Below are 26,895 nucleotides of genomic sequence, written 5' to 3'. Positions count from 1 at the left end.
GAGAGCGAGCAGGAAGAGTTGGAAACAGCAACGAAAATGAAATGGTGATGAAGGGAGCTGAGGCTGAGGATCATTTCTTTAGGAAAACGGGTCAGAAGACCCGGCTGCTGAGGACGCGGAGAGGATGAGAGCCGACTGATCCCTCCATCCTTTTCCTCTGCAGGAGGGCTGGATCTGACTCCGCTTCACAAAAGGACGACTGCGCATCCGCTGGACTCACAACGCAGGAGTGTAGCCGCTGCTGAGGTAAACATCCCAACCTGCATGTTTCAGCAGCGGGGAGAGCGTCTGCTCAGATGGGTCACAGCTGAACCAAACTCTGCAGGGCAGATTTCACAGAGAGCAGCCGTTCAAACCGCCCTGTGGAGGATTTCTTCTTCAGGATTATTTCATCTAAAGTAACAGGAATGATCTGGTTTCTTTGGAAAGAGAACAGCCCTCATCTGAAATCCGAACCTTTGAAATTGTATTTGATTAGTCCTTTGAGGGAGAGAGGGATAGCAGAAAAAGACTGATGTGGTCAAAAGCATCTCGTCTTTGAGCTGCTTCAGTGTCAGCTAAACGTTCGTTCAAATCAGGAAGCCTTTAGAGGGTTCTCTGCTCCTCTGAAATGTCGTATTGTTCTCATCCGGAGGGTCAAAGCACCAAAGAAAACTGTTTTTCACATGGAAAACATCCTTTCTTCAGATGTTGACGGAGACGTCAGGAAAAAGACGAGTGACGCCGAAGCCTCGGTGACGTCTGTTTCATGCAGCAGTTTGCAATGATGAAGCAGAACGTCGGGGTGTGGGGGGCAGAACAATTTGTCAGCCTGTGACGGAGAGATGAAGGCCGCCATCTGGACCCCCCGAACATATGTCTCTGTCTGCACCATCATCGGGAAAAGACCTCCACCCGCTCAGCAGTGATGCTGATGTTGGTGGTCCTCTTCATCCGGATGATGCTCCTGCAGTCAAACATTACAACCTGTTTAAATATTATCCTGTGTGAGGTAAAAAGGAGAAGTGAACCCCCTGGGACCGTCAGACAGCCCAGTTCCTTTGACGTCACGGTGTTTAAATGTCATTTTCATTTGTTTTTCTTCTTCGTGCGGAGGTCCTCTGGTGCACAGACATCTTCTCTGTGGATAAATGTGACGTCAGACGTCAGTTTCAGTGTTTTTGCTCTGGTTTAATGCACAGTGAAAAAGCCTCAGAGGGTTTATGACATCATGGATGTGGTTCCCTTAGGGACCGACTCCAGCTCGACTAATCCCATTCATCATCTCTGCCTTCATCGTCTGGAAGAAGTTAGAACAAAAAAAGATCTTTTATCAAACCGTAACTCCTCACATGTCAGAAGATGCTGCACTGAGCACGCTCAACTCAACAGGTTTGAGGTGGAAGAAGGTCTTTGGTTTCCTTTGGCTTCGTAAAGCTCAGTGGTTCTGAGTGAACATCGGAGACTCAGCAGATTCCCAGTCTGTGATGAAACCTAAACAAGTCTGATGACCGATCCTTGAAGCCATGATGAATTTTCTCCGCCACAGTGGAGCCCCGCCCCCAGAGGATGGGAACGGCAGAAGCCACGTTACGCATGGACAGCATGGAGGTGAAGGACGAGTGGCAGGACGAAGACTTCCCCAGGTATGTGCTCTCAGCGGCCTCTGCCTCGTGATGGACAGGTGTGTGGCTGACAGGGAGCAGGTGTGTGCTTTCCATCCTCTTTCACAACAGCTGGCTGCTTTGTGTCCTTGAGCAAACATCCAGAAAGGTAATCAAACATGTCAGAGCAACCGGCTCAGAAAAGCTCAGCCTCCCTGGCAGAGCGGATTTCTGTCCAAACCCTCAGCCTGAAGCTGCAGTCCTGCAACTGTCTGAACTCTGCAGTTGTTGTTTTTGTGGACTTCCTCCTGAGCTGCTGCTGCTGCCCCCTGAAGGCACAGACAGCTTAATTACAAAGATCTGCTCCAAATCGTGCTGCTTTTTGGGTCTGTAGAATTAGTTACAGCTACTGTCCGTCTGCCGTTACAGCCGCCGGTATTTATGGCGTTCCTGTCAGCTCACCTCCAAGTCTCTGCTGTGTAATCTCATGGGTCAACATGAGTGAGGAGACGCTCATCCCTCCTGTTTTTTCTGGTGATCTTTTATTGATTATGAAGCTGCATTAAAAACTTTAAGCTTTAGGAAAACGTTGTGTCCTGAAGCTGACAGAGTTGAATCTCATTGTCTTATTTATAAGTACACGAAAGTAACCAGACGGTTTTGCTGTTGAACAAAGTTCATCAGGACAAATGCAGATCAAAACAGAAAAACAACTTAATATAGAACCTGGGGAGGAGGAGGAGCAGGAAGGAGGCCCTAAGGAGGTGCTGGATTTGGTAACTCCATGGTCAAAAAAATGACTGCTGAAATTAATAAACATCTTTTGTAGAGCAGCAGCAGAGAAAATAAGCTTCTTAGTGTTCATCGCCTTCAAAAAGGGGGATTGAAAGAACATCCTAATGAAGTCTGAGGCTTTATTAGCAGCAGAAATGACCTGTGAAACGACAAAGAAGATCTCCTGGCCTGCTGCTCATCGCTTGACGTGCTCCTTTGCAGACCTCTGCCTGAGGATGGAGACGTGGATTCATGCGGCCTGACCGACAACAGAATCCGTGAGTGGAGGAAATGCTCGGCGCAGCTTCGTTTTCTCATGAAACATTAACTTTCCTCTCTGTAACAGATCACCCCACATCCCTGGATATCGGGGAGTCCATGACCCAGAGGAAGCGCCGCACCCTGGTGGCCCCTGACATGAACCTGTCCCTGGACCGCAGCGAGGGCTCGCTGCTCTCAGACGACCTGCTGGAAACTCCAGACGACCTGGACATCAACGTGGACGACATCGAGACTCCGGATGAGACCGACTCGCTGGAGTTCATCAACAATGGCAACGAGCTGGAGTGGGAAGGTCAGGAAGGTGCCTGCACACAGCTGTGCTTCATGATGTTCAGGTCTCCAGGGGTTTTAGGATCAGGGGGTCCTCATAGACCTGGACCGATCAGAGACTCCAAACCGTTATACCCAGGACTAAAGTTACAGAGAATGAATGTAGGAAAGGCTGGAACAGAAGACACTCTGACACCATGACCTCCAGCCCGACTAATGGACTGGATGCTGCCGGGGGGTGGGGGGGTGGAATAATATCCCCCTGGCTACCATGCAGATATGTTAAGTAGGTGCACCAAAGTTACACCTACTTAATTAAATTAATTTGAATGAAAGTAAAATAACTGTCTGAAAACTACGTGTTATTTTTAAACTTTATTTTTAAACTTAATCTTAACTGAAGCAAATAATGAAGTTAGATCAAAGTAAAAAGTTTATCTTTCCAACATCCATATGTGGTCTTATCACCCTCTCATGGTGGAAAAAGTATTATCTGAGCTTCTTCATCCACTAAATCATCTTCAAATGGACACGTCATGCTGCTTCACCTCTCTGAAAACAAACTAACCTTCAACTAAACCTGCTCCAGACCAGGTTATGTTCAGAGCATGAGTTGCTATGGCAACCTGACCTACCCTGAAACATGCGTCACAATGAAAATAGAAATGAGATAGAAATTCGTGCGTTTACTTTGTCTGTTCTTTTTCTCCAAGCATTAACTCTTTCTTTTGCCGATGATGCAGCCGTATTACATAATCTTCATACGCCGTCATTTAAATCTCAGCCTCCGTCTCACTGAAGTATAGCGCTCTCTTTTTTTCTCCACGCGTTTCCATGGTGACTCCAGAAATCTGTGATCCATTGAGAATGTCTTTATGTACCTGCTGTGCACGTGCATTAACCCAGGGTTACCAAGTGGTTCAGGGTTAAAGTCAGGGTAGTTTAAACGGGCCTTCTGGAATACCCCCCAGGTCTATAGACAGTCAAGATGAGGGTATTCTCTGAAGCATTTAGCCTGCAGACAAAGAATGGCATATTTTTATGAACGATATTTCCACCTTTTCATATCTTTCCATGACGTCATCATGTGTTCCTGATTCATCAGTTAGACCAGCATTCATTCATTTCTGTCTGTATTGTGAGAACACTTGTGGGGGCAGCATCACACCCTCCACAGTACAGCCTGGCGGACGCTGTTAGAAGAAGAAGTTGTAGTTTTTAAGGAATGCAGGGAGAAATTCCAGACTTTGACTTCCAGAACCTGCCTCACATTGAAGGTGAGGTGGAGCTGGGTGTGAAGGTGCCCGGAAGTCGCAGCCAATATTTCTGCGTCTTTGGAGAAACAGAAACCAGCAAAGGAAAACAGAAGCAGCAACAACTGAGAAAGACGGCGAGAACTGGACGGAGGCCTGCGAGGCCAAAACTCTGAGCGGAAACAGGAGAGAATTTTTTTAACAATTGAGTAACTTTAAATAGAACAACAATAACAACATAAATAACGTTACCAAGAATAACAATCACCGTGACCTAACGTAAAAAATATAGCATAACAGTAAAAGAATAAACACAATACACAAAAGGAAAAAATATATAAAGAAAATTTTAAGTAAAAATATAAACATTCCAAGGATAGAATATAAATATCCATGAGAAGAACTTAGGCTGAAGTGCACAGAAAGGTAAAACATACAGGGAAGCAGGGGGGTATTCCAGAAAGCAGGTTATGCTAGCTCCGACGGTAAGTTTGAGGCTAAGGAAGTTGATAACCTCAGTTTTCGGTTCCAGAAATTGAGGTATGTTTCAGTGTATGTCAAGTTGCCATAGCAACTCATGCTCTGAACATAACCTGGTCTGGAGCAGGTTTAGTTGAAGGTTAGTTTGTTTACAGAGAGGCGAAGCAGCATGACGTGTCCATTTGAAGATGATTTAGTGGATGAAGAAGCTCAGATAATACTTTTTCCACCATGAGAGGGTGATAAGACCACATATGGATGTTGGAAAGAGAAACTTTATACTTTGATCTAACTTAGTTATTTGCTTCAGTTAAGATAAATTATTTGTTTGTTAAGTCAGTTTAAAAATAACACATAGTTTTCAGACAGTTATTTTACTTTCATTCAAATTAATTCAAATTAAGTAGGTGTAACTTTGGTGCTGCTGTTAGATCGGCACCGCAAGGGATTGTGGGATACCATTCCCTTTGCCTGTCTGGACGGAATTGGGTTTAAGTGTGGCTTTTTGACCAAATTCTTTTAGTTGTTTTACTGTGTTTTGCCATGTTTTGCTGAGTTATCTTGTCCTACTGTGCATATGTCTCTGCACCATGAGTAAAGGCCTGTTCACACCGGGACGAATTTCGCCGGCGATTTTCGCCGACGTTTAACGCCTCGTGACTAAACAAAGGGCACCAATGAGAGTGTGCACACCGACGCGAAAAAACGCCACGCGTTAAAGCGTCAAAAAAAAAAAAACGTCTCGGGTTCGTTTTTTTTTTTCGACGCGTCGCGTCGAAATCTACTCGACCAATGAGAATGGCGCTTTTGCTCACGTGTCTGGAGCTTCTGAAGTTACAGTAAAACACAACTTGGGGGCGCTCAAACACAAAACTGCCTTGCTGAGCACACATACCAGCGAAGAAGATAGACGCCAAGTAGCGTCTACACAGCCGCGAAGAAATAATGACAGACATTCTAAAATATCCCCGAACCAAGCACCAGTTGGAGCTACTGGTGCTTGAAATATTCATGTTTTCTTTGTTTGATTCTGACAAGCGTGTAAATACTTGCTCTCTTCTTCTGAGTGAAAAGCGACTTTAAGAAGCGTAAAGTTGCGCAGCGCCACCTTGTGTACAGGAGTATTTCTGTTTTACATTAAGCGCCATCTAATGTCAGGGAATGAAATTGCATGTTCACTCCACTCATCGTCAGCGAAAATCGCCTGGGTGTGAACACAAAAAACGTGGCGAAAAACGCTGGCGAATAACGCCTGGCGAATATTCGTCCCGGTGTGTACGGGCCTTAGGAGTGAAGGAGAGGATGATGAGTTTATATATCACCCCTACTGACAAATAAGGCGATGATAAAGATGGACAAGTCTTTAATGAATTTGAGCGCAACGTGCATTTTTTCCCCCGTCTTTTTTATTGTTATAAAAATTTAGCATATCTGCCGGCTCATACTTAGACATCTGAGAGATCAAGAAATATAATTAATTAAGATGGAAAAAATATAAATTGAATTGGAGTAATATGACATTTAGTTAGATAAATACATAGATTTGAGTTGTAGAAAACAATTATTGAGTTTTATAGACGTAAGAAATTACGTTGAATAAATTCAACTCAATTACTTGTTACCAGCTGGAGTAATTAATTTAAGTTGGATAATTTATATAAACATGCATCACAATGAAAATAGAAATGAGATCAGAAACTCGTGCGTTTACTTTGTCTGTTCTTTTTCTCCAAGCAGAAACTCTTTCTTTTGCCGATGATGCAGCCGTGTTACTTTTTTGATGGACGTATAATCTTCAACTGCCGTCATTAAAATCTCAGACTCCGTCTCACTGAAGTACAGCACTTTCTTTTTTTCTCCACGCGTTTCCATGGTGACTCCGGAAATCGACGATCTATTGAGAATGTCTTTATGTACCTTCCGTGCACGAGCATTAACCCAGGGTTACCAAGTCGAGCGTAATTACACTAACTCATATCCGGTCTTTTGGAACCGACATACCCAGAGTAAGCAAGTTCAGGCGGATTTCAGCCAGAGTTCAGGCTTAAAGTCAGGATAGTTTAAACATGCTTCCTGGAACACCCCCCAGGTGAGGAGACGGAGTGACAGGAGGGACAAAAAGGGTGAATGAAAGGTGCACAGCAAAGAAACATGACTGTTCCCAGAATGCATTGCTGCCAAAATGAATTTAAAAAGTAAAAAAGTTATTTTTAAATCTACGAAAATTAGTTTTCTCTAAAATGAGCTAAAAACATGTTTCTTTTCTATTTCTTTAGTGTTTTTCTGGCGTCATAAACACTTTTGTTTGTAGTAAACAAAACTTCAGTCTCTGCAGTTAATATTTTAACAGTCTTTGATTCTGAATGTGGAGAAATGTTTTTTCTGAAATGAGAAATGCCGTTGATGGAAAAGATGTCAGGTTTTGTGTCGTGGAGAGACTGACTCCTGCCGGCCCTCAGATGACACACCTGTGGCCTCCGCCAAGCGCCTCCCAGGTGAGGGAGAGGAGGAGAGGGATTCGTCTGGTCGTCTGTGGCGAACAGTGATCATCGGCGACCAGGAGCAGCGGATCGACATGCAGGTCATCAGGCCGTACCTGCGCGTGGTCACGCATGGAGGTGAGGACACGTCTGCAGGATCCTGTCACCTGAACTTCAGACCTTTTGATTTGGTCAAATAAATAAATCTGGCTTCTTGATGGGACCAAAGAAAACTTATGCTGTGTTTGAAAATGTCAAATAAAAACCAAAACTTTTATTGTCAAGACATCGTTTAACAAAAAACCTTCTTTGTAAGAATACGATCAAGAAAATAACTTTCAATGTGAAGATTCTGAAATAATTGTAATAAGAAATTTGACCTTTAACCATCAAAAACTAAACACCGGGATGGAAACTGTTTTTTTTATTTATTTATTAGAACTTCAAAAGATGACATACATGTTCACGTATAGAACAGAAAGAAATAAAGATGAAAAAAATAATACAATACGACAAATTAAAATAAAAAACGGAATTGTGGCCTTGTACAAATGTCATAATATGGTCATACAGCACCTGATCTTCAATGAAAATGGACAGTTTTCTTGCATTTTTGTTTTTCATAAATTTCAGCGATTTAAAATATAAACAGATAACTTTATGAAATGTATTAAATGATGGTTTGATTTTTAAAAATATGCTCTTATGAATGAAAAATGTTCCAGATACTAATAGAGTGCTGACTGAAAAATCAAATGAATAATCACCAGAATATCTCCAAATAACACGATATGTTTTTGTAATTGAATAGCAATAGGAAAGGGAAACTTTGAACAGCACCAACAAAAACAATCCTCCAAAAACCGTTAACATATTCAAAAACAGATGATCAAGTGTTTCTATATTGATATAGCAGAAATAACAGTTATTAACGTATTTTTAGTAGTACCATGAGCCGTTTGTTTCTGCTCAGGTTACTACGGCGAGGGTTTGAACGCCATCATCGTCTTCGCGGCCTGCTACCTGCCTGACAGCAGCTCTGATGACTACACATACATCATGGAGAACCTGTTCCTGTAAGCCCTTCTGAAGCAGTGTCCTCTGTCCTCCTTTGGAGGTCAAAGAGGACCAGAAAGCCTGGTTTTGATGCAGTTCTCCCTCTCAGGTACGTGGTGAGCAGTCTGGAGCTTCTGGTGGCCGAAGACTACATGATTATTTACCTGAACGGCGCCACTCCTCGCAGGAAGATGCCAGGAATCAGCTGGCTGAAGAGATGCTATCAGATGATCGACAGGAAGTAGGAGGAACTCAGATTTGTTTGCGCTGAACATCAGAAGAGGCGTCAAAGTGTCAGTGATGTTTGGGATTCAAACATGGTGGAAATGTTTCCAACAGACTGAGGAAGAATCTGAAGTGTCTCATCATCGCTCACCCGACCTGGTTCATCCGGACCGTCCTGGCCATCTCCAGACCTTTCATCAGGTGAGGAAGTCCTGATCTCCCATCATTCCCTTCACACCTTCTGACAGAAAACATCAGATTATTTCTCCTGGCATAGATCATGTTCAAACAGCAGATGTGAAGCAGGATTAATGCTGTTGATCTTCTCCACAGTGTGAAGTTCCTGGATAAGATCAGATATGTTTACACCCTGACAGAACTCAGCCAGATAATCCCCATGGAGCACGTGCAGATCCCCGACTGCGTGCTGCAGTGAGTACTGTCGGCCACCAGGGGTCACTGTTTTACAGCTCACAGCAGAAACAACCAGACAAAAACATTCAGACTTCTCTGGTGTTTATGGGAAGTTTGTTTTGTGTTTGTTTGTTCATTTCAATGTTATTTACTTACAAATACATTTTTTGCTGTATTTCTCAGATATGATGAGGAAAAGATCAAAGCGCAGAGAGAGCGGTGAGTTTCGGATGGTTTGTAGAAGATGATGTGTTTTCCTGCAGAGATGCACGTTAATGAATCTGTTCTCATTGGCAGGTTCGAAGCAGAGCAGCAGCACGCCAACCCAACCCTCTCCAAAGAAAGGTGAACTCTTTTTTCCTTCACGTTCATCAAAGTATTCAGAAGATTCCTCTGGTGAAAATGTTTCCTGTAACCTGGGTTTGTTGTTTCCAGGCCAAAGTCGATGCTGGCTGGAGTCTGCCGTGACATTTGACTTAAAGGTGAGATGTGCTCCTCGTATGTCAGACAGGTGGAACTCGTCCCTGACAGACAGGGACATCAACTCTGGATGTTTGCTTATGTTGGACGGAAACACCTGACGCGGCCAATCAAATGCTGCGTCTGATCCTGAGAAGCTCAGAGGAGCTCGACCTTCTTAGATCTCAGAGCGAAAAACTTTCTGACACCTCCAGTTAAAGGAGAACTCCCCGACACTCAGAGGGGCTGTGCAGCAGCGGAACACCCCTCCGTTCTCCTGTCCGCAGGTTTTAAAAACCTAAGCTGTTACATCCCAGCGTCTGGTTGCTGAACCTGATCTGGGTCTCAGCACGCCATCGGATCTCCGGGTGTTCTTTCATGGTGAAAGGACACGCATCATGGGGGGGCGGGGTCCTGAGAGCGCCTCCTCGAGGTTTTGGTCTTGCTTCTCTCGTGGAACCATCATTTCCACCTGAGAAGATGAACGGAGCAGACTGAAGCTGCAGCAGTGGGTCTGGTTCTGGATCATCTGAACCTCCAAATGTTGGTTTAAGCGGTTTCTGCCTCCAAATGCAGTCCTGGAAGCTCACAGTCCTCCTAAACATCTACAGATTTCTGTCAGCCACTTAACCAACAGAAGACAGATTACCTGTGAGGAGATCATCAACCAACATTTAGTATTGGTTGATGCTATAAATCCTTCAATTCAATGTTTTCCTGTTTCTCTTTCTTTATTTCAGTGTCTTTCACCATTTTTGGTGCTTAACTCCTTCTATAATCTCTCATCTATTTTCACCATTCAACTATTCAAATGTTCAGCTCTTTCAGCTTTTTCCAGCTGTGACTTTTTCCAGCTGTGACTTTTTCCATATATTCCAAGATTTCTGCCTCCATTAAATCCATGGGGAATCCTTGGAGCAGAAGCTCGCTGGTTTGAGACCCGGCTCTGCTATTTTTCACAAAAATATCTTTATTGTGATTCTGCTTTTTTCACTTTATTTACGGTCAACTTTGATCATTTCTTTATTTATTATTATTCATTTATTGCCAATTATTCCCCTTCAAGTTTCATTTTCATTCATCAATATAGCATCAACCCTGCGTTTTCTTCTGGAAATGCAGCTCCTTCTAGTTTAGATTGAGTCCTGACATCTGCGTTCCTAAACCTGAACAGTTTTCTCTTTGCAGTTCATCCTATAGGAACACGTTCCTCCTAACGAGTGGAAAAACTGCCGTGACAGAAGCAGCTGTGCTAACCAGTGATCGCAGCGGTCGCCGTCAAATATCAGCAGCTCGTTTTTCCATCGTCATGTTTCAGGTCCTGAAGTTCAGCCTCGCCTGAATCCAGGAAATGTTAGCTAATCCTCAGCCAGCAGTTAGGGAAAGTCCGGCTGCTCGTCCCGTCAGAGCAGTGGTCCCCAAATCCAGGCCTGGAAGCTCTTTATTGGCTAAACACACCTGATCCAGGCAATCGGCAGCAAATGAGGCAGAGTTTCTGGAAAACCAGCAGGACACCGGCCCTCCAGGCCTGGATTTGGGGATCCCTGCGTCAGAGCATCCGCTTGCAGCGGATCGATTGCTGATCAGCTTCAAACTGATGCGTAAAGCCGCTGCAGCCACAGGCGGGAACTTTTCCCAGAAGACGTCCTGACCCCACACGGGTCAAAAGGCCAGCCAACCAGAGGGGAGGTGACCCCCCAGCACTGACACAAGCCCTGCAGGGTTACAGGAGTTTCACCTCTTTCTGCATTTCTGTTCCAGAGCAGAGACCGAGCATCAGCAGCTTCTTGCAGACGTTCAGACCTCCTGAGAGGATCCATCAGCAGCAGGACAATCCTCCATCGCTGTTTAACACCAGACCAACGCTCTGCTCCATCACATCCACCGCCTGCCGGCTGCACGCCAGGCTAAACCCACGCCGCATGACCCCAAACTCCCAAATAAACTCCTTAGACTTTGTGTTTTAAAGACGAGCATCTTCTGCAGATTAATGAGCAAAAGACTCGCGTCTCCTCCAAACTTGAGTGTTTCTGATGCAAAAATGTTTCATTTCATGTTTTCCAGAGCTGAATATGCAGGTGGCATGCTTGTCCCCCCCCCTCCCGGGTATTTGTATTTTTGTCGACTGTAAAGTACATTTTTCAAAATAAAAGCATTTGCTGTTATAGAGTTTAAGAGTTACTATTGAAGATGTGCCATTTAATGTTTGTAAAAAAATACATAAAAAGAATTTATAAATCAGAGTGAAAAGTGCTTCATCATGATTATGAAACCTGCTGGGGAGCGAATCCTGTTTTTATGAGCTGTCATTGTGTGTGGAGCAGACTGAGCTGCTGGCTGTCAGCTCATCCTCGTCATCATCAGCTGATGGCTCTTTGGGGGCGTTCTGTTGTCCCCTTAAGGTGACCCCATCATGACCTTGCATGGCGTTTTTATTTCAGGATCAAACCACTTTAATCTACACGGCGCCACAGACAAAAAACATGGAAAACCACACATGACAGTTGTGTAAAACAATTCCACAGGTAGAGTCTCTGTAAAAATGAGTTTTTAGATGTTTATCACTGCTTTCATTCAAATCTAGAGCTTTTTAAAAACGGCTCTGTAGATTAAGGTAAATCTTTACATCTTGGAGTTTAGGAAAAATGGCGTTTTTGTTTTTATTTTCAGCCTTTTTTCCTGTCGTGGTTCAAATCAAAGCTGCAGTAAATCAAACGGAAAGAGTTTCAGCCAAACTCACATAGGTACTGAGTCCAGAGGTTACATAACGTTACCCAGGGGTCACGCCTGCTTATGTCACACTGGGGACAGTGTGTGTGTGTGTGTGTGTGTGTGTGTGTGTGTGAGTGTGTGTGTGTGTGTGGGCGGTGGGGGGGGGGGGGACTGAGGACATGCCAAGTCAGGACTGACCTCAAAATAAAACAGCTTTTTCCAAACACTGTCTGGGTCTTTCATCAGTAACTGGATGTAGATTCTGCACATTGGGGGGAAAGCGTCCCTCCTCAGCGTGTGACCGCCTCATGACTTCAGTGTTCGATCCTCCGACTGAAGACAATTTTAGGAGCTAAAGTCGTTGTCTGTGTCACAAGGTGTTTTCCACCAAGTTAGTTCTGGCAGGGAAACATGAGACCATGAGCATCAGCCCATCACCCCCCCCCCCCCCCCCCTTCAGAACCAGAGGGACGACTGGGTTGGACCAAACGCCCTGAAAACCAGCAGAACACACTGTTAGGCAGCACACATCCGGAGGAGTGGCCGTGGGGGAGGAAGGTGTTCTGGTGCCTTGGTGGGGGCCACGTGGCATGTTGCATCAGAAAAATGTTTGATGCAGCAGCCAGGCCTCTAAATATAGAGCGGCCGGTTTGCACTTGTCCACAGCGAAGCCTTTGCCTGAACTGTGACACAGATATCTGAAAATACCTGCTGATACCTGTGTAGCCCCCCCCCCCCCCACCCCCCTTACAGTGTCCTCTGAGGGACAAAAAGCCCCTCTGATGAATGACCCCTGCCCAGTAGAACAGAGCCGATCATCGGACCAAATGAACCTTTCAGATTTCTGAGATTCTTTCTTCTTCTCTGCTGCTTTGAAGGGACTTTTCCTGATGGGGGTGTCTGCCACCCACCCCCAACCAGCTGGTGTAGACCTCGGTATCCACTTTCACGAAGACCTCCTCATGCACTGGTGCTGGGGGGGGGGGGGGGGGGGGCAGCTCCTCATTGGCTGGTGGGAAATGGGGCCATTGGTTTGGGGGGCTGTGACGCAGCAGCCACGGCCTTATAAATGCCCGGCAGGGAGATTGTCTATCAATGAAGTAGTAAAAGGGGGGGGCATCCCTGGCAGAAGAGAAGGACAGGCTTCAGCCTCGGACTCTGTGGGCTTTTGGCTCGGCTCCCCGCTTCTACCCTTCCAGTGTGACCAACAGTCAGGAGACAGTGATGAAATTCATCATCGGCATCGGAGGGTAAGGCGCCGTCCCCTGATTGGTGCGTGTTGTTCTCAGTGGAAGGTCGTCACGTGTTTCCCACTCTGACTCCAGAGTGACCAACGGTGGGAAGACCACCCTCACCAACAGGCTGCTGAAGACCTTCCCAAACTGCTGTGTGGTGCATCAGGACGACTTCTTCAAGGTGAGATGAAGTCTTTCCTCCTCTCTACAGGTGATATCCACCTTTTAAAGTTTCCCTTTCTGATCATAAACATCAACACATCTGACCAGTAGATGTTGTCATGGCAGCAGCATAGTAAAACATCAGGCTGATTGTCTCCTGGACAGCCAATGAAAGGGCTGAGCGTCGCCGCTAAAAGTCAGACTTCACTGCATCGTGCTGTGAACTGCGATCAGACTTTATTGTGAGCTTCGATCTGCTCAAACAAGAATCTGCTTATGCTGCATGAATGACGCTCAAACACTGGAGGTTCTGGACTAAACCAGCAACAAAAAAACGTTCTTTCACAACAGCATCCTGTTTCTTAGCATAACCAGACAAAGACAGCCGCTCCGCCTCACCCTTTGCTCCGACAGCGACTCCAAACGTCTGTTGAGGTCTGAGCAGAAATCTGAGGATCCCGCCCGCATGCTTGTGCTGCTGCGCGTTCACTTTTGGTGGAGACGAGTCCCTGACTTGTCCTGTCCAGGTGTGATCAGCTACGATGGGTTACTAGGTTGCAGCAATGTTTTGTTGGTGACTGTTATTTCAGAAACCCGATCAGATAGATGTCGGGGAGGACGGCTTTAGACAGTGGGATGGTAAGAATGGATTTCACGTAGGAAAAACCCTGCCGTAATGTACTTTTTCTTTCCTGCACATTTCTGCCATGTGGTAACAAGCAATCCTAAACTTTCTGTCAAATATTGTGTAAAAGCTGCAGCTAAGCGTGTTCAGCCTTTGGACAGGAGCGCTGCTGTTTGCCGTGAGACCCACTCTGGCCTGTTTTCTTGCCCTGCATCAGTGATCTCCGCTCTGGACATGGAGGCCATGGTCAGCACCGTGAAGGGCTGGCAGGAGAACCCGGTCAAGTTCGCCCGCTCCCACGGCGTCAGCCTGTCCTCTGACGCCGACGGCGAGGCCGTCCATATTCTCATCGTGGAGGGCTTCCTCATCTATAACTACAAGTAAGTCAGCGTTCTGCGACTCCTCTGACCTCTGTGGACCCCTGAAGGTCTGATCAGAGATCTGCCCCCCTCGCAGGCCTCTGATCGACATCTACGACAAATGTTTCTACATCTCCATTCCCTACGAGGAGTGCAAAAGAAGGAGGAGGTAAGAGGATCTCCGAGCAGCTTTCAGGTTTGCCCAGCTCATCAGGCAATGACGATGCCGTCTCTGCAGCACAAGGACGTACACGGTCCCCGACCCCCCCGGCCTGTTTGATGGCCACGTCTGGCCCATGTACTTGAAGCACAGGAAAGAGATGGAGAGCAACTGCGACAGAATAGGTTTGCAAAGTCGATTCGATCAGAAAACGGTGGTAAAATCCTCCCGTCCGCTCACCTCCCGCCTGCTTTCCTCTTTTCGTGGACAGAGTACGTCGACGGAACGACGACCAAGGAAGACATCTACAACAAAGTGCATGAAAGTGTTCAGAATTCCCTTCTGAACCAGTCATAGGTAAGCAGTGATTTCATGTGCACGCTGTCATGCACAGACCCCCCCCATCAATGACCCCCCCCCCCCCCCCTCTCTGTCTCCACAGCAGATCCGGCTCCTGTATAGACCTGTAAATACCTGCAGCTGTAGGATGATTTGTAAATAGATGATTGTGTAACTTTGTAAGGATTCCCAGCAGACGTGTTGTGTTTTGTATCACCATGTGTAACTTTTTTAAACGATATGCCATCACTGCACCCTCCAGTGTCACCACCTGGTCTCCTCTCCGATCCACTGGAGTGAAGGAATTGATCCCTCACTACTAAACCAAAGACCTGAAAACAGCTCCTGTTTCCTGTCGTTCTTCCCTCTGAAGCTCAGAACAATCGCAGCTTCCGCTCTAACCGTGCCGTAAAGTCAGAAAGACGTCCTAAAACTCTTCAGAAGGTCTCCTCACTGATCGCTGAGGGTCTGATTCCCCCGGCTCACAGCCAAAGAGCATCATATGACTGCATGTGGGCGGCAAAAAGGTCAAATGTTTGCTGTCAAACGTTCCCACAGGTGTTTGTTCAAATGTCAGAACAGTCTGAAGGAACCTGGCTGCCGTCAGAAAAGCAGACGTCCTTCATGAGACGAGCAGCTTGAAAAGATCACAAAAACCTTCCCAGGACATGAGATCCTTCCTGGAGGACTTCTGAAACTTTTCAGGGTTTTGAGAGGAGGTTTGGTGTCAAGTTCAAGTTCTTCCAAACCTAACAAAATAAAAATAAACTTCAGTCCCATGAAGAGATCTAATAGAAAGATTTAGAAAGTTACCGTGTGACGGATGCTGCTAGGATGCAGTTTTCTCAGCGCGTGCTTAAATGACGGCTTCAGTCCCAGTTTTTAACCCTTGTGCTATCTTAGATGACCCCCCCCTTCCATTGAGGTGTTCTCCCTACCATGACAAAGGTGGATAAAGGTGGAAAGATTTCATGTAATCCATGGACACCAGTGAAGATCACAAATCATTGAAGATAAAAGGTTCACTGTCTAGTGGGTCTAGTTGACCCCACTCCCAATGTTAAAGTGCCTAGGATAGAACAAGGGTTAAATAACGGCTTCAGTCCCAGTTTTTAGCCCCGGTTTGTTACATTTTTGTGGTGTTGCTTTCTGTGAAGCCTTTAAGCTCCTTTCTTAAACACAGATGCTACATCTGCTCTAAACTCAGCTGCAACATTCCTGAAGGAGTTTCCAAACGTCATTTTTCCTTCAGGAACTATCAAATCCTTTTTAAAGCAGCTGAAGAACTTTGACTTTTCTGATTGAACTGGTTCAGTTCTTCAGAGAAGAGGGACCTTCTGGATAAACGGAGAAGCTTCGGCGCCGTCAGCGGAGCTTCCTGACGTTCACATCCGTTTGTTTTCCGCAGCATTACTTCAAATGTGATTTCAATGGAGTTTCTTCATGTTTATCGTTGTAAATACGTGAAAAGAATTGTTCAGTTTTCATCCTAACGAACTTAAACTTGACTTTTGTTTCAACCAAAACAAATAAAAAAGTTAATTCTTTCATTTCCTTATTAAATGTTAAACTGTATTAGATGAATTTACCTCAGGGTCTTTTCATTTTTCCTTCTGAGTATCAGTCATGCTAATCAGTCCTGTAGAGGACATTTCTAAACCTAAATGTCTCCAACCACTGCAGACGACTGCGTGGACTCCTTTCAGGTCCTATGGAGGACATTTGGCACTTTTCGATTATCCAGACTGTGAAGGAGTGGGGCTCTGGGAAATGCAGTTTTGGGTGGATTCAAAAAAAGATTTTTATTGGACAACATTTATTTATCTCTGGTCGTCAGGAGGATTTCTAATCCAATCCCCTCAAAAGCAGGTGAACACTAAAGGTCGGAGCGTGGTGGGAAAATGTTAGCTGCAGAACACAGGTCAGAGTGCAGCAAAGCATGATGGGAAACTGTTCCTTCAGCTGCAGGTCAGAGTGCGTTAGAGTCAACCCTATCTGCAGTTTTCAGCCTTAAGACTAAACTTGATTTCATGCTGGACCCCCACCCCCCATGACAGAAAATTACCATATCAGTGAGTTACTATGGTTACTATGATTTCACAGAAATGTGAGGAACATCAAGCCCCTCCCTCATCAGAAGTGATGAAAATCACCTCTGATTTTATGTAACCACAGGTCTACTGTCCCAGGACCTCAGCGGGGGTGTTGGGGGGGGTGAGGGTCTTGTGATGCGTCCCTGAGAGTTTTCAGATACCAGAAGCTCCTCTGCAGGTTTATATTTAGAGACGAGTGCTCGCCGTGTCAAAGGAACATCCAATCATCGACCGCCACAACCACTGTCACCCCCCTAACCCCCACCCCCTCAAGAGCGCCGTGGCCTGGTCTGACTCACGGACAGCCCCCCCCCTCCGTAAGGGGAGAAGTCATGAGCCCCCATGTCCCCCATGGATACGGTGGCTCATTAAGCTGGGGTGTCCATGTAGGGCCAGAGAGGTGGGAGCCTCAGCGATAAAAGGTCCAGGCATGTCAGAGACCCCCCCATGTGGAAATGGGGGGGAATTCCAGGGAGAGCAGATGACGATCTGAGCTCTGAACATCTCCCCCCCCAACCATAAAGATGATCAACAATGTCCTGAACTCATTCAACAATAATAATCGTATTTGTCAGACGGTTGATCAGCTGATCCAACTCTCCTCTACAGTCAGATGTTTCTGATCCACAAGGAGAACATTAGGAAGATGAAAGCTGCTTCAGAAAACACCTTTGTGTTTGAGACCAGAAGCTGTTTTACATGTTCTGCCGTTAAAGCAATAGTTTCATCAAGCAATTCAATTCAATTTTATTCCATTCATTTCTACAGCCTGATGTTTACATCAACAGTCGTCTCAATGGGCTTCATACCAGTAACTGTTATTCAGACAAAAGTATAACTGAGTTTGCTGTTACAGTAAAGGCTGTGCCATAGTTATGTAAGTGTAGTCTTGTTACATCACATGTGGAGAAAAAGATGATTATTGTGTTATTATTTCTTTATCTATTTTATGTTTAGGGTTAGGGTTATGTATTTTTCTTCTTTTTGTATTATTATTTCGTTTATCTCCATCTTCCTCCACCTATCTGGTACCGGGTCGCGGGAGCAGTCTAAGCAATTTTATTTATTTATTCATTTATTTCTTACTACTATTTATATTTTACTACTATTTTTACTCTTTTATTTTTATTCTTACTCTTGCCATTTGTTTTTTTCTAATTTTAACTGTAATATTTCTCGTTTGGCTGCTGTAACAACTCAATTTCCCTCAGAGGATCAATAAATCTTATCTTATCTTATCTTATCTTATCTTATCTTATCTTATCTTATCTTATCTTATCTTATCTTATCTTATCTCATCTCATCTCATCTCATCTCATCTCATCTCATCATAACTCATCTTATTTTGTGAAAATGCAAGGCCATTTCTGCTTTAGAACGTTTGAAAATAGTCTCCTAAATCTTTGCTTCATCACAGAAAAATGGGATTCTGTCATTATTCCTATGGAATACAGAAATAGAAACATCGCTTATATTTCTTCCTGATATTCTCATCAGTTTTTATTCCTGATCAAAGCAGATTTTAAATGTTAAAAATTGCTATGAACAGTGTTACTCATGGAGCTTTTGCCTCAAGTCAAAGCAAACATGGACTCTGTTTGGGGAGCCTTTGACTCGATCAGGCGGGAAAAGCGCCGTCGCTCATTTGTCACGTGTGGAAAAGCTTAAATGTGAAGATGGAAGCGGCTGACTGCGAATGAAAGCCGACCAGCTGATGTTTGCTAAAGTTAGTCAAATAAGTCAAGCAGCAGACGGCGCCCCCACCCCAGTCCTGCTGCACACCCACCCAAAAGAACATTTCCAGGCTTTTTAATTCACATTCAGAACTGAATCTGTGGGATTCAGTGTGAGTTCACTCCTCAAACCGGTTTGCAGAGTCTCACCTGCAGGTTCTGCACCATGATCTGGATCTATCATGTAATCCTCAGAACTGGGGCCTCAGGCAAACACAACTGGTATATTCCATGTGGGGGGGGGGGTCTTTTTAGACCATCATCTCCGATAAACATCACAAGAAGCAAAGCTGTGAGCAGCCCCGGATACCTGGATTCATGCAATAAGATATGTTCAAAGTGCAGAAAAATTAGTCTCTCATTCATTTTCTTCTGTCAGTGTGCCAGTACAACATTCAGACACTTCTTGTTTTATTCCCACATACTAAGAATTTCATCCTAAACTTATTTTTGTGGCAACAGTTGTTGTGGTTTGTTCACTTTCAGTTCAGACACACAAGAAAGACTCAATTCAGCATGAATACTCACTGGCTATATTTCTGGGTTACATGTCCTGCTCGGGAAGTCTTGAGCCAAACCAATACTGAGGGTCTGTGCTTCTTAAATAAATCAGGACCTTGCAGAAACCGGAGTGGGGCGGTGCTGGACTCGAAAATAAGACCTGAGCTATTCTTAGCCCAGATGTCCTTCTCCGTGAACAGAGCATATCTATGATCCCCACCATCTGGGAAAAGAAACCTAATCTGAAACATGATCAAAATGTGGGTCCAAAAAAGACGTGAGTCCAGTTGGCAGATTTATTTTAGCCAAAAACACTTTGAAGGAATCAACCTGAGAGTCTGCACAGGTCCTGTTTGAAAGTTTAAGATTGGCCACCTAAATGCAGATTAACATAGAGATTTAATCACAGAACAGAAAACAAGTCAATTAACAACACAACAACAATTCCCGAATGAAGAATATGAGAGTGAATGAATCCATTCAAAAACATGATTTATTTGATTTGATTGATTTGCTACATGTGAAATTATTGTTTTATTTTGAAAGAATGAGGTCCCAAGTGCTTCTTCCTGTTTGCCAATAAATGATCTAAAATATGAGGGCCAGAGACAAGGCCTTCAGAGCAGGGGGTGAAGCTGGCCTAAGAACAGCAAGAGCCAACCTGTCCTGGGGCATCAGGAAAGCAAAAAAGGACCAAATGCACAAAGTATCGTCTCACTTCAACGACAGCAGAGATGCACGGAGGCTGTGGCGGGGCATCCAGGCCATCACACACTACAAGCCTGCACCACAGAGCTGTGAGAGCAACACCCCCCTTCTCAACAACCTGAACAGCTTCTTTTCACGCTTTGAAGGACTAAACAGCACACACTCACAGAAAACGCCCCCCTCCCTCCACGATCAAACTTTGCACCTAACAACAGCCAGCGTGAAGAGGACACTCTCCACCATCAACCCACGGAAAGCAGCGGGTCCAGACGATATCCCGGGCCGTGTGCTGAAGGACTGTGCAGAAGAGCTAAAGGATGTCTTCACAGACATCTTTAACATCTCCTTGGAGAAAGCCATCGTCCCATCATGCTTCAAGGCTACAACCATCATCCCTGTGCCAAAGAAACCATCACCATCCAGCTTCAACGACCACCGCCCCATAGCAGTAACGCCCATCATCATGAAGTGCTTTGAACGGCTAGTCACGTCACACATCAAGTCCACTCTTCCCCCCACCCTGGACCCCTTTCAGTTTGCATACCGACCCAAACGATCGACAGAAGACGCCATTTGTTCTGCTCTCCATCCAGCTCTCACCCACTTAGACAAAAAGGACGCATATGTGAGAATGCTGTTCATAGACTTCAGCTCTGCATTTAACACAATAATACCACAGCAACTCATCTGCAAACTGGACAAGCTGGGTGTTAACACCCCCATCTGCAACTGGCTACTGGACTTCCTCAGCCAAAGACCACAAACAGTACGAGCCGGCAACAACACCTCAAATACAATCATTCTCAACACCGGGGCACCCCAAGGCTGTGTGCTTAGTCCGCTGCTCTTCACCCTGCTGACACACGACTGCACAACAACCCACAGCACAAACCACCTTGTGAAATCTGCAGATGACACAACTCTGGTGGGTCTCATCACCAAGGGCGATGAGACCCACTACAGGGAAGAGGTAGATCTGCTGACAAAATGGTGCAGAGACAATAACCTCCTGCTAAATGTCGGCAAGACAAAGGAGATTGTTGTCAACTTCCAGAGGGGCCACACTCCACACCTGCCACTGATCATTGATGGTACTGCTGTGGAGAGAGTGAGCAGCACAAAATTCCTGGGGGTGCACATCAGTGAGGACCTCTCCTGGACCGCCCACACCACATCATTGGCAAAGAAAGGACAACAACGTCTCTACTTCCTGCGGAAACTAAAAAGATCAGGTGCTTCACCAGCCATCATGACCACATTCTACAGAGGAACCATCGAGAGCATCCTCTCCAGCTGCATCACTGTGGGGGGGGGGCAGCTGTACACACAGCAACAGGAGAGCCCTGCAGCGCATAGTCAACACAGCCAGGAGAATCATTGGAACACCACTCCTCTCCCTGCAGGACTTATACATCACCCGCCTCACCCGCATAGCACTAGCAATAATCAAGGATGCACACCACCCTGCACACAACCTGTTCAGCCTTCTGCCCTCAGGGAGGGGGTACAGGAGCCTCCACTCCCGCACCACCAGGCCATCAGGATGCTAAACACCCTCACCCCTCTCCACCTACCCACCACCCATCTCCCCCCATGAACAGTGCTCAAACGACCCCCCCCCCCCCCCCGCTGCCTTCAGACACTGCCTTAAGTGCACTCGCACTTAAATAGCAAATTGCTAATGTTGTAAATTGTATCTTTTCTTTCCTTTTACTTGTTTATTTATTTTATATATATACTTTTTTTCTTCTCCTGAACAGACACGAGAGAGTGAGAAACGGAATTTCGATTCATTGTATGTGATGCATGTGAAGAATTGACAATAAAGTTGACTTTGACTTTGATTATTACTGATAGACAGAATTATTTTACCCAATAAACTATACTAAAGTTCATTTCATGATATAAAATATGACAAAATATAATATAATATAATATAATATAATATAATATAATATAATATAATATAATATAATATAATATAATATAATATAATATAATATAATATAATATAATATAATATAATATAATATAATAAATATAACTTAATATAATATAATATAACATCATATAATATAATACAATGAACTTTATGGGACTAAGTTTCTTTGGGTTTGTTAAATCATGTCATATTTAAATTAAAAAACAAAGTGCGTGTGCGCACGCGTGTTTTTTTCCTGCAGGAATCTCCGTGGATGTGTCAGCGTGGCTGCAGACCGCCCCCCTGTGGTGACACGAAGAACTGCTGTCAAATGATGAGAACCAGGTTCAGTAAAAATGTTTAGTGAATTTAATTCTTCATTCAATTTGGAATTCATCAAAGTTAAATATTTTCTTTCGAGTAACTTTTTCAAATGAAACGTTACTGAAGCCTCGTGTCTGAAGACAAAAATGTAACAAATGTTTCTTTATTTTTCTCTGTAAACACAGGAGTGAATGGCTTCATGGGGGGGTGGGGGGTCTCCCTTTACATCCGTGCGTAAAGTTTACTCAGCAGACTGCTTGTGTAACTTCAGCTCGGTGACGGGGGGGTTAAAAGTTTCCTCCAGAGGCCTGACTCCGGACCCGGGTCCATAAAGGCGCGGGAGGAGGCAGCGGCCCTCCTCCACAGCTGCAGGCCCCTGAGGTGGCATGTTGCTCTGCGTGAGAGCTGCAGCCACAAGCGTCTCACCTCGTTGATGCAGCTGCCGGGATCCTGGATCCGTCATTTGGTTGTCATGGCAAAAGGCCTTCTGGTCATTTGGTATTTTTTCCACGGACTACTTTCTCTGACTTCTGGACAGCAGCGCACTGCGGGCCCTTGGCGGCACCACATCCAGTGGGAGAACAACGGTCAGGTTTACAGCTTGATGAGCACTGGATCGGAATTCCAGAGTCCGGTTCGGTCCAGAATTCTAGCGAGGGTTTTTCTGAGCAGCAGGATGCCCAGCAGCGACATCCCAGGGACGCGCGGGGGAGGCGGGCAGCCTGAGTCCAGGACCAGGACCGACCACACGGTGGCAGGACCTCTGGCCCCTGAAGGGGGGTACGCAGCCGTCAGTGCCGGTTCCGCTGGGCCCAGAGAGCCGGAACCCCTTCAAGGATCCGTGGAGCGCCTCGGTGCTTTTTATACCGAATCCACCAACAGCTCCCTGCGTTCAACAGCCAGAGAGGATGCTGAGAACGAACCAGATCCCGATCCAGAGCAGATCATGGACACGCACACCTCTGCGTATCCCGCAGGCCCTCCCGCACACTTTCCAGCTCTCAGCGCAGATTTTTCAAACGAGATCAGTGATGAGGACATGATGAACGACGACCCGCGAAGCCCCTTCAAAAGCCACCGGAACTCCGTCTTCTACAACCTGTACCCCAGCAGGGGCAGGTCAGGGGCCCGCGCGCTCCGTCCGCCGGGCGCAGGAGGATACGGGACACGGTATTTCCAAAACGGTGAGCTCCGCGCCAAGCAGGAACACTTCAACTCAAAGGCTTTAGAATAAACGGAATAATGTAGCTTTCTATATTCTAGTCCAATGATGACAGTAGCTTCAACATCAGAAGAAGCTTTTAAGATGAAAGTTTTGTTGCAGCAGAGGAACAAAAAGAGGTTCAGCAATAAAATAGCCAACATGTAAATAAAAACTGTTTTTCTATAAAGGAAACAGCAAGAAAATGGTTTTAAATTACTGTAAATTTGAAAATCATCAGCGGAGCAGATTTTTAAATTAGCTGAATATGGCTGACTCTGATTCTTGTTTCATTCAATTATTCAAATCAGAATATGGTCATTTTAACGCCACTTATGTGTTTATTGTGAGTTAAAGTCTGTCCTAAAGTATTTAAAAACATTCATTTCTCATGAATATTAAAGGAAAAGCCTTTTTCTGGATGTTCCCATCAAAACAGGAAAACATTCAAGACTAACTCAGTTTTCTAAACAAAACACATGTAAACTACAAGTTTAGTTTGTGGAGTCTGTCTGTGACTTCAGCACATCTGTTTTTAGTATTTATGCAACTTTAAGTGTGTTTTACATCTCTTTCATCTTTTCTCTCTTTCATTTCCTGATGGTCAAATCAATAAGATGGCTTCAGAAAGTTCAGAAGGGAGATGAAGGATAAATAAAATACTAAAGAATATAAAACCCATGAAGTTATGCCAACCAGCAGAGATTTACTCCCCGACTGCAGACGATGGATGTGACATGTATGTTCTCTGCTCGGTTTCATGGTTCAGACCTGAGAAACATTCCTTTGACCCCCTCCAGGACTGCCCGATCTGGTGCCGGACCCCTACGCCATCCAGGCAGGTGCTTACGTCCAGCGCATGCAGATGTACGCGCTGCGCTGTGCAGCCGAGGAGAACTGCCTGTCCAGGTGAGCTGCCCCCACCCCAGGAGTGAGTCGTCCTCTGCAGCTCACACGGATGGAGAAACACGTTAGAAAGCATCTCTTTGGTTCTGAAATCCTCTGGCTAATGTCGGTTTTTCCATACACGGTGTCCGTGTGCCGGCTTGGCCTTTTGCTGAGATGTGTCAGAATTTAGTTTGAGTTCCTGCCAAAGCGTAAAGGTTCCGCTCTGGTTTTCCCACAAGCATCAAGCTCAGTGGAACAAAATGATGTTCTCCGTTGAAAAGCGCGAGCTGCGGCCAGCAGATCTTTCCACTGCAGCTGATGTTTCTTTCCCTCTGTGGTTCACCAAGGTCAGCTTACGCACCCACGGTCAGGGACATCGACTTCAGGGTCCTGCTGCGGTTCCCACAGAAGGTGAAGAACCAAGGAACCTCAGACTTCCTCCCTGTTAAGCCTCGACACCAGTGGGACTGGCACAGTTGTCACCAGTGGGTTTTTGCTGCTTCACATGAACATCTCAGAGCGTGAGGGACGGGCTCCAGAGTTCTCATCCTTGCGTCTCTGCAGGCACTTCCACAGCATGGACGCCTTCAGTAACTACGACCTGCTGGACGTCGTCAGCGGGCTGAAGGTGGCTGAGGGCCACAAGGCCAGCTTTTGCCTGGAGGACACCGGCTGTGAACCTGGATTCAGGCGGCGCTACGCCTGTACAACACACACGCAGGTGAGGCAGGGACACACCTGGTTTGTTCCAAAATGGTCCAGGTTTGCGTTTCAGTTCATAGGCTGTGTCTGAATTCCCACCCTAACCCCTACAGTGTCTTCGCTATTCTGTAGAGCCGTCTGAATCAAAAATTCCAAAATCCAGAGCCCTGGAAATTTCCCAGAAGTCTCTGTGAAAAATCTGCGTGCATCGATGCTCACTAGTGGATATAGACCACAATGCATTGCATCGGAACAATGTTTGCCAAAAAAAATGTATTTAAATGTTTTTTTTTTAATAAACAATCAACGTTTTCATCTTCAGAACTCAGTGGACTCATAAATGATCGTCACAAAATGCTCATATTCATTAGATTTTAACTTTGTGATGTCATATTCGCCGTTTAAAAAAACAAAAAAAAGTAGTGAGCGTGGCGACCGAATTGCTTTCAAAATTCACGACACTACATAGTGCTGCATTATATAGCTTGGTGGTAGTTGGGGTTAGGGCGGGAATTCGGACACAGACATATTTTAATTGAATATAACATCCCAAATGTTAGTGTTCCTCCGTTTCTGACATATTTGGATGACATTTCTTGGCTCTTGGGTTGTAGACTATACATCAAACTGGATCTGACTCCTTCAAACAAACACATTTCAGGTGGTCTTGTTGGTTCTTCCCGGAGCAAAGAAGGTAATCCTTTCAGTCCGGGTTTTCTGGCTATTGGTGCTGCTGTGAAACCACTGAAACTCTGCAAAGTGAGGTTTTGGGATGATAGTCATCAGGAAGGCAGCAGGCCTTCATGATGCTCTGCTGCTCGGGGTCCGGGGGATTCTGACCCCATTCTGGCTCCAAAAACAGCTTTTCTAGATGAAACCTGTTGGTGAGAGACTTCAATTTTAGACAACCCCTGACTGAGAAGGTTTGCTTGTTTTTAGGGTCTGAGTCCGGGCTGCCATGACACTTACGCCGCCAACATCGACTGTCAGTGGATCGACATCACTGACGTCCCCCCAGGAAACTACATCCTGAAGGTACCGCCACGCCGTTTGGATTTGTGAACACTCTCACCTGTTTCTCACGCTCCGGATTAAAACTCTGCTGAACTATTCAGGTCACCGTCAATCCTAATCTGTACGTTCTGGAGTCGGACTTCTCCAACAACATCGTGAGATGTGACGTCACCTACACAGGAATTTATGTCCAGACCCGCAACTGCAGAGTAACGAGGTACCGCCAACATTTTAGGTCCTAGTTTAACACTTTTGATGTTGCATGAAAACTTTACTGATGAACTAAGAAGAAAATGTACAAAAGAAGATTTCTGAGCTTCTGAAAGGCAGCAGGAAAATCTGTTTTAGATTCATTTCTCTTCATTTCTTCTGTTTCAGGGGCTGAAATCTTCTTCTTTTTTTAAATCAGGAGCTGCAGGTTTCTGAGAGATGATTGTTCTGCTGATGTTTTCTTGATCCACTAGGTTGGGTTTTTTCATTTAATTTAAACACTAAAGTGTTCTGTATTTTTGATTTTTCTCATTAAAGTCTTAAAACAAAGAATATTTTCTTAACACCTGATCATTTCTGTTAGAGAACGAGTAACATTAAAATTAAAAAAAATGGTTGATTATAAATCATAAATGTGTATTTTTGTGCTTTTTTTTAACATAAATGTCTTTCCATGAAAACCTAATTTATTGAAACTATATACTTACTATATACTTTAATAATACTGAGATTATCATGTGAGAAGAAGCGTCACAGGTCGCAGGACAGCGGCTGAACACCAGCCTCAGTTGTTTGTTTGTCTCTTTCCTCTCAGCCCAGCAGCAGTTTCTAGTTTCACTCGTTTATTTCTTCACTGCTAAGAAGAACCCTGTCACATATGGTGTCAGAAGTGGGATTCGAACCCACGGCTCTATTGAGACTGCCAGCATAAGTACAATCTCCTAAACCTTC

At 45.1% G+C, this 26,895-nt stretch overlaps 3 protein-coding genes and 1 long non-coding RNA gene across 9 annotated transcripts in view; 3 read left to right on the top strand and 1 right to left on the bottom strand.

Moving 5' to 3' along the window:
* atcayb (ATCAY kinesin light chain interacting caytaxin b) overlaps positions 1–11,526 on the top strand; it is an 11,876-nt gene extending 350 nt beyond the window's left edge. The window contains exons 2-14 of one of the 3 annotated variants that reach the window (XM_011487103.4): positions 164–246; positions 1,529–1,625; positions 2,580–2,635; positions 2,704–2,931; positions 7,102–7,260; positions 8,096–8,198; positions 8,288–8,419; positions 8,518–8,604; positions 8,737–8,835; positions 9,001–9,036; positions 9,115–9,162; positions 9,253–9,299; positions 11,038–11,526. In XM_011487103.4, the coding sequence (XP_011485405.1) occupies positions 1,549–1,625; positions 2,580–2,635; positions 2,704–2,931; positions 7,102–7,260; positions 8,096–8,198; positions 8,288–8,419; positions 8,518–8,604; positions 8,737–8,835; positions 9,001–9,036; positions 9,115–9,162; positions 9,253–9,292 (1,065 nt within the window). In that variant the 5' untranslated portion in view covers positions 164–246; positions 1,529–1,548 and the 3' untranslated portion in view covers positions 9,293–9,299; positions 11,038–11,526. Of the gene's footprint in view, positions 247–1,528; positions 1,626–2,579; positions 2,636–2,703; positions 2,932–7,101; positions 7,261–8,095; positions 8,199–8,287; positions 8,420–8,517; positions 8,605–8,736; positions 8,836–9,000; positions 9,037–9,114; positions 9,163–9,252; positions 9,300–11,037 lie in introns of all 3 variants that reach the window. The other 2 variants (XM_020711259.3, XM_004079462.5) reach the window with 2 other exon arrangements.
* On the bottom strand, positions 8,555–19,305 carry LOC110016936 (uncharacterized). The gene is made up of 3 exons (XR_013650724.1): positions 19,223–19,305; positions 18,845–19,004; positions 8,555–8,641 (listed from the first exon to the last, which is right to left on the bottom strand). It is a non-coding gene; the product is annotated as an uncharacterized LOC110016936 (long non-coding RNA).
* nmrk2 (nicotinamide riboside kinase 2) lies at positions 13,066–15,209 on the top strand. Of its 4 annotated transcripts, none has more exons than XM_023964842.2 (8): positions 13,068–13,238; positions 13,314–13,404; positions 13,976–14,024; positions 14,228–14,390; positions 14,467–14,538; positions 14,608–14,714; positions 14,801–14,886; positions 14,975–15,209. In XM_023964842.2, exons 1-7 carry the CDS (start codon positions 13,213–13,215, stop codon positions 14,884–14,886), a joined length of 594 nt encoding a protein of 197 aa, XP_023820610.1. In that variant the 5' UTR covers positions 13,068–13,212; the 3' UTR covers positions 14,975–15,209. The 4 variants fall into 4 exon arrangements, with proteins under 4 accessions (XP_023820612.1, XP_023820611.1, XP_023820610.1 ...); XM_023964841.2 differs by having other exon boundaries at positions 14,972–15,209; XM_023964844.2 differs by lacking the exon at positions 13,976–14,024 and having other exon boundaries at positions 13,066–13,238.
* A 3,153-nt stretch (positions 19,306–22,458) lies between the features above and the next one.
* On the top strand, positions 22,459–26,577 carry loxl5b (lysyl oxidase-like 5b). The gene is made up of 7 exons (XM_004079531.5): positions 22,459–23,332; positions 24,150–24,258; positions 24,585–24,722; positions 24,802–24,958; positions 25,879–25,974; positions 26,055–26,170; positions 26,332–26,577. Exons 1-7 carry the CDS (start codon positions 22,582–22,584, stop codon positions 26,336–26,338), a joined length of 1,374 nt encoding a protein of 457 aa, XP_004079579.2. The 5' UTR covers positions 22,459–22,581; the 3' UTR covers positions 26,339–26,577.
* Positions 26,578–26,895: the final 318 nt, after the last annotated feature.

Source organism: Oryzias latipes, chromosome 17 (assembly GCF_053564925.1).
Source record: "Oryzias latipes strain Hd-rR chromosome 17, Olatipes_Hd-rR_3.1".
NCBI lineage: Eukaryota > Metazoa > Chordata > Actinopteri > Beloniformes > Adrianichthyidae > Oryzias > Oryzias latipes.
This window is presented reverse-complemented; position numbering and strand designations above follow the sequence as displayed.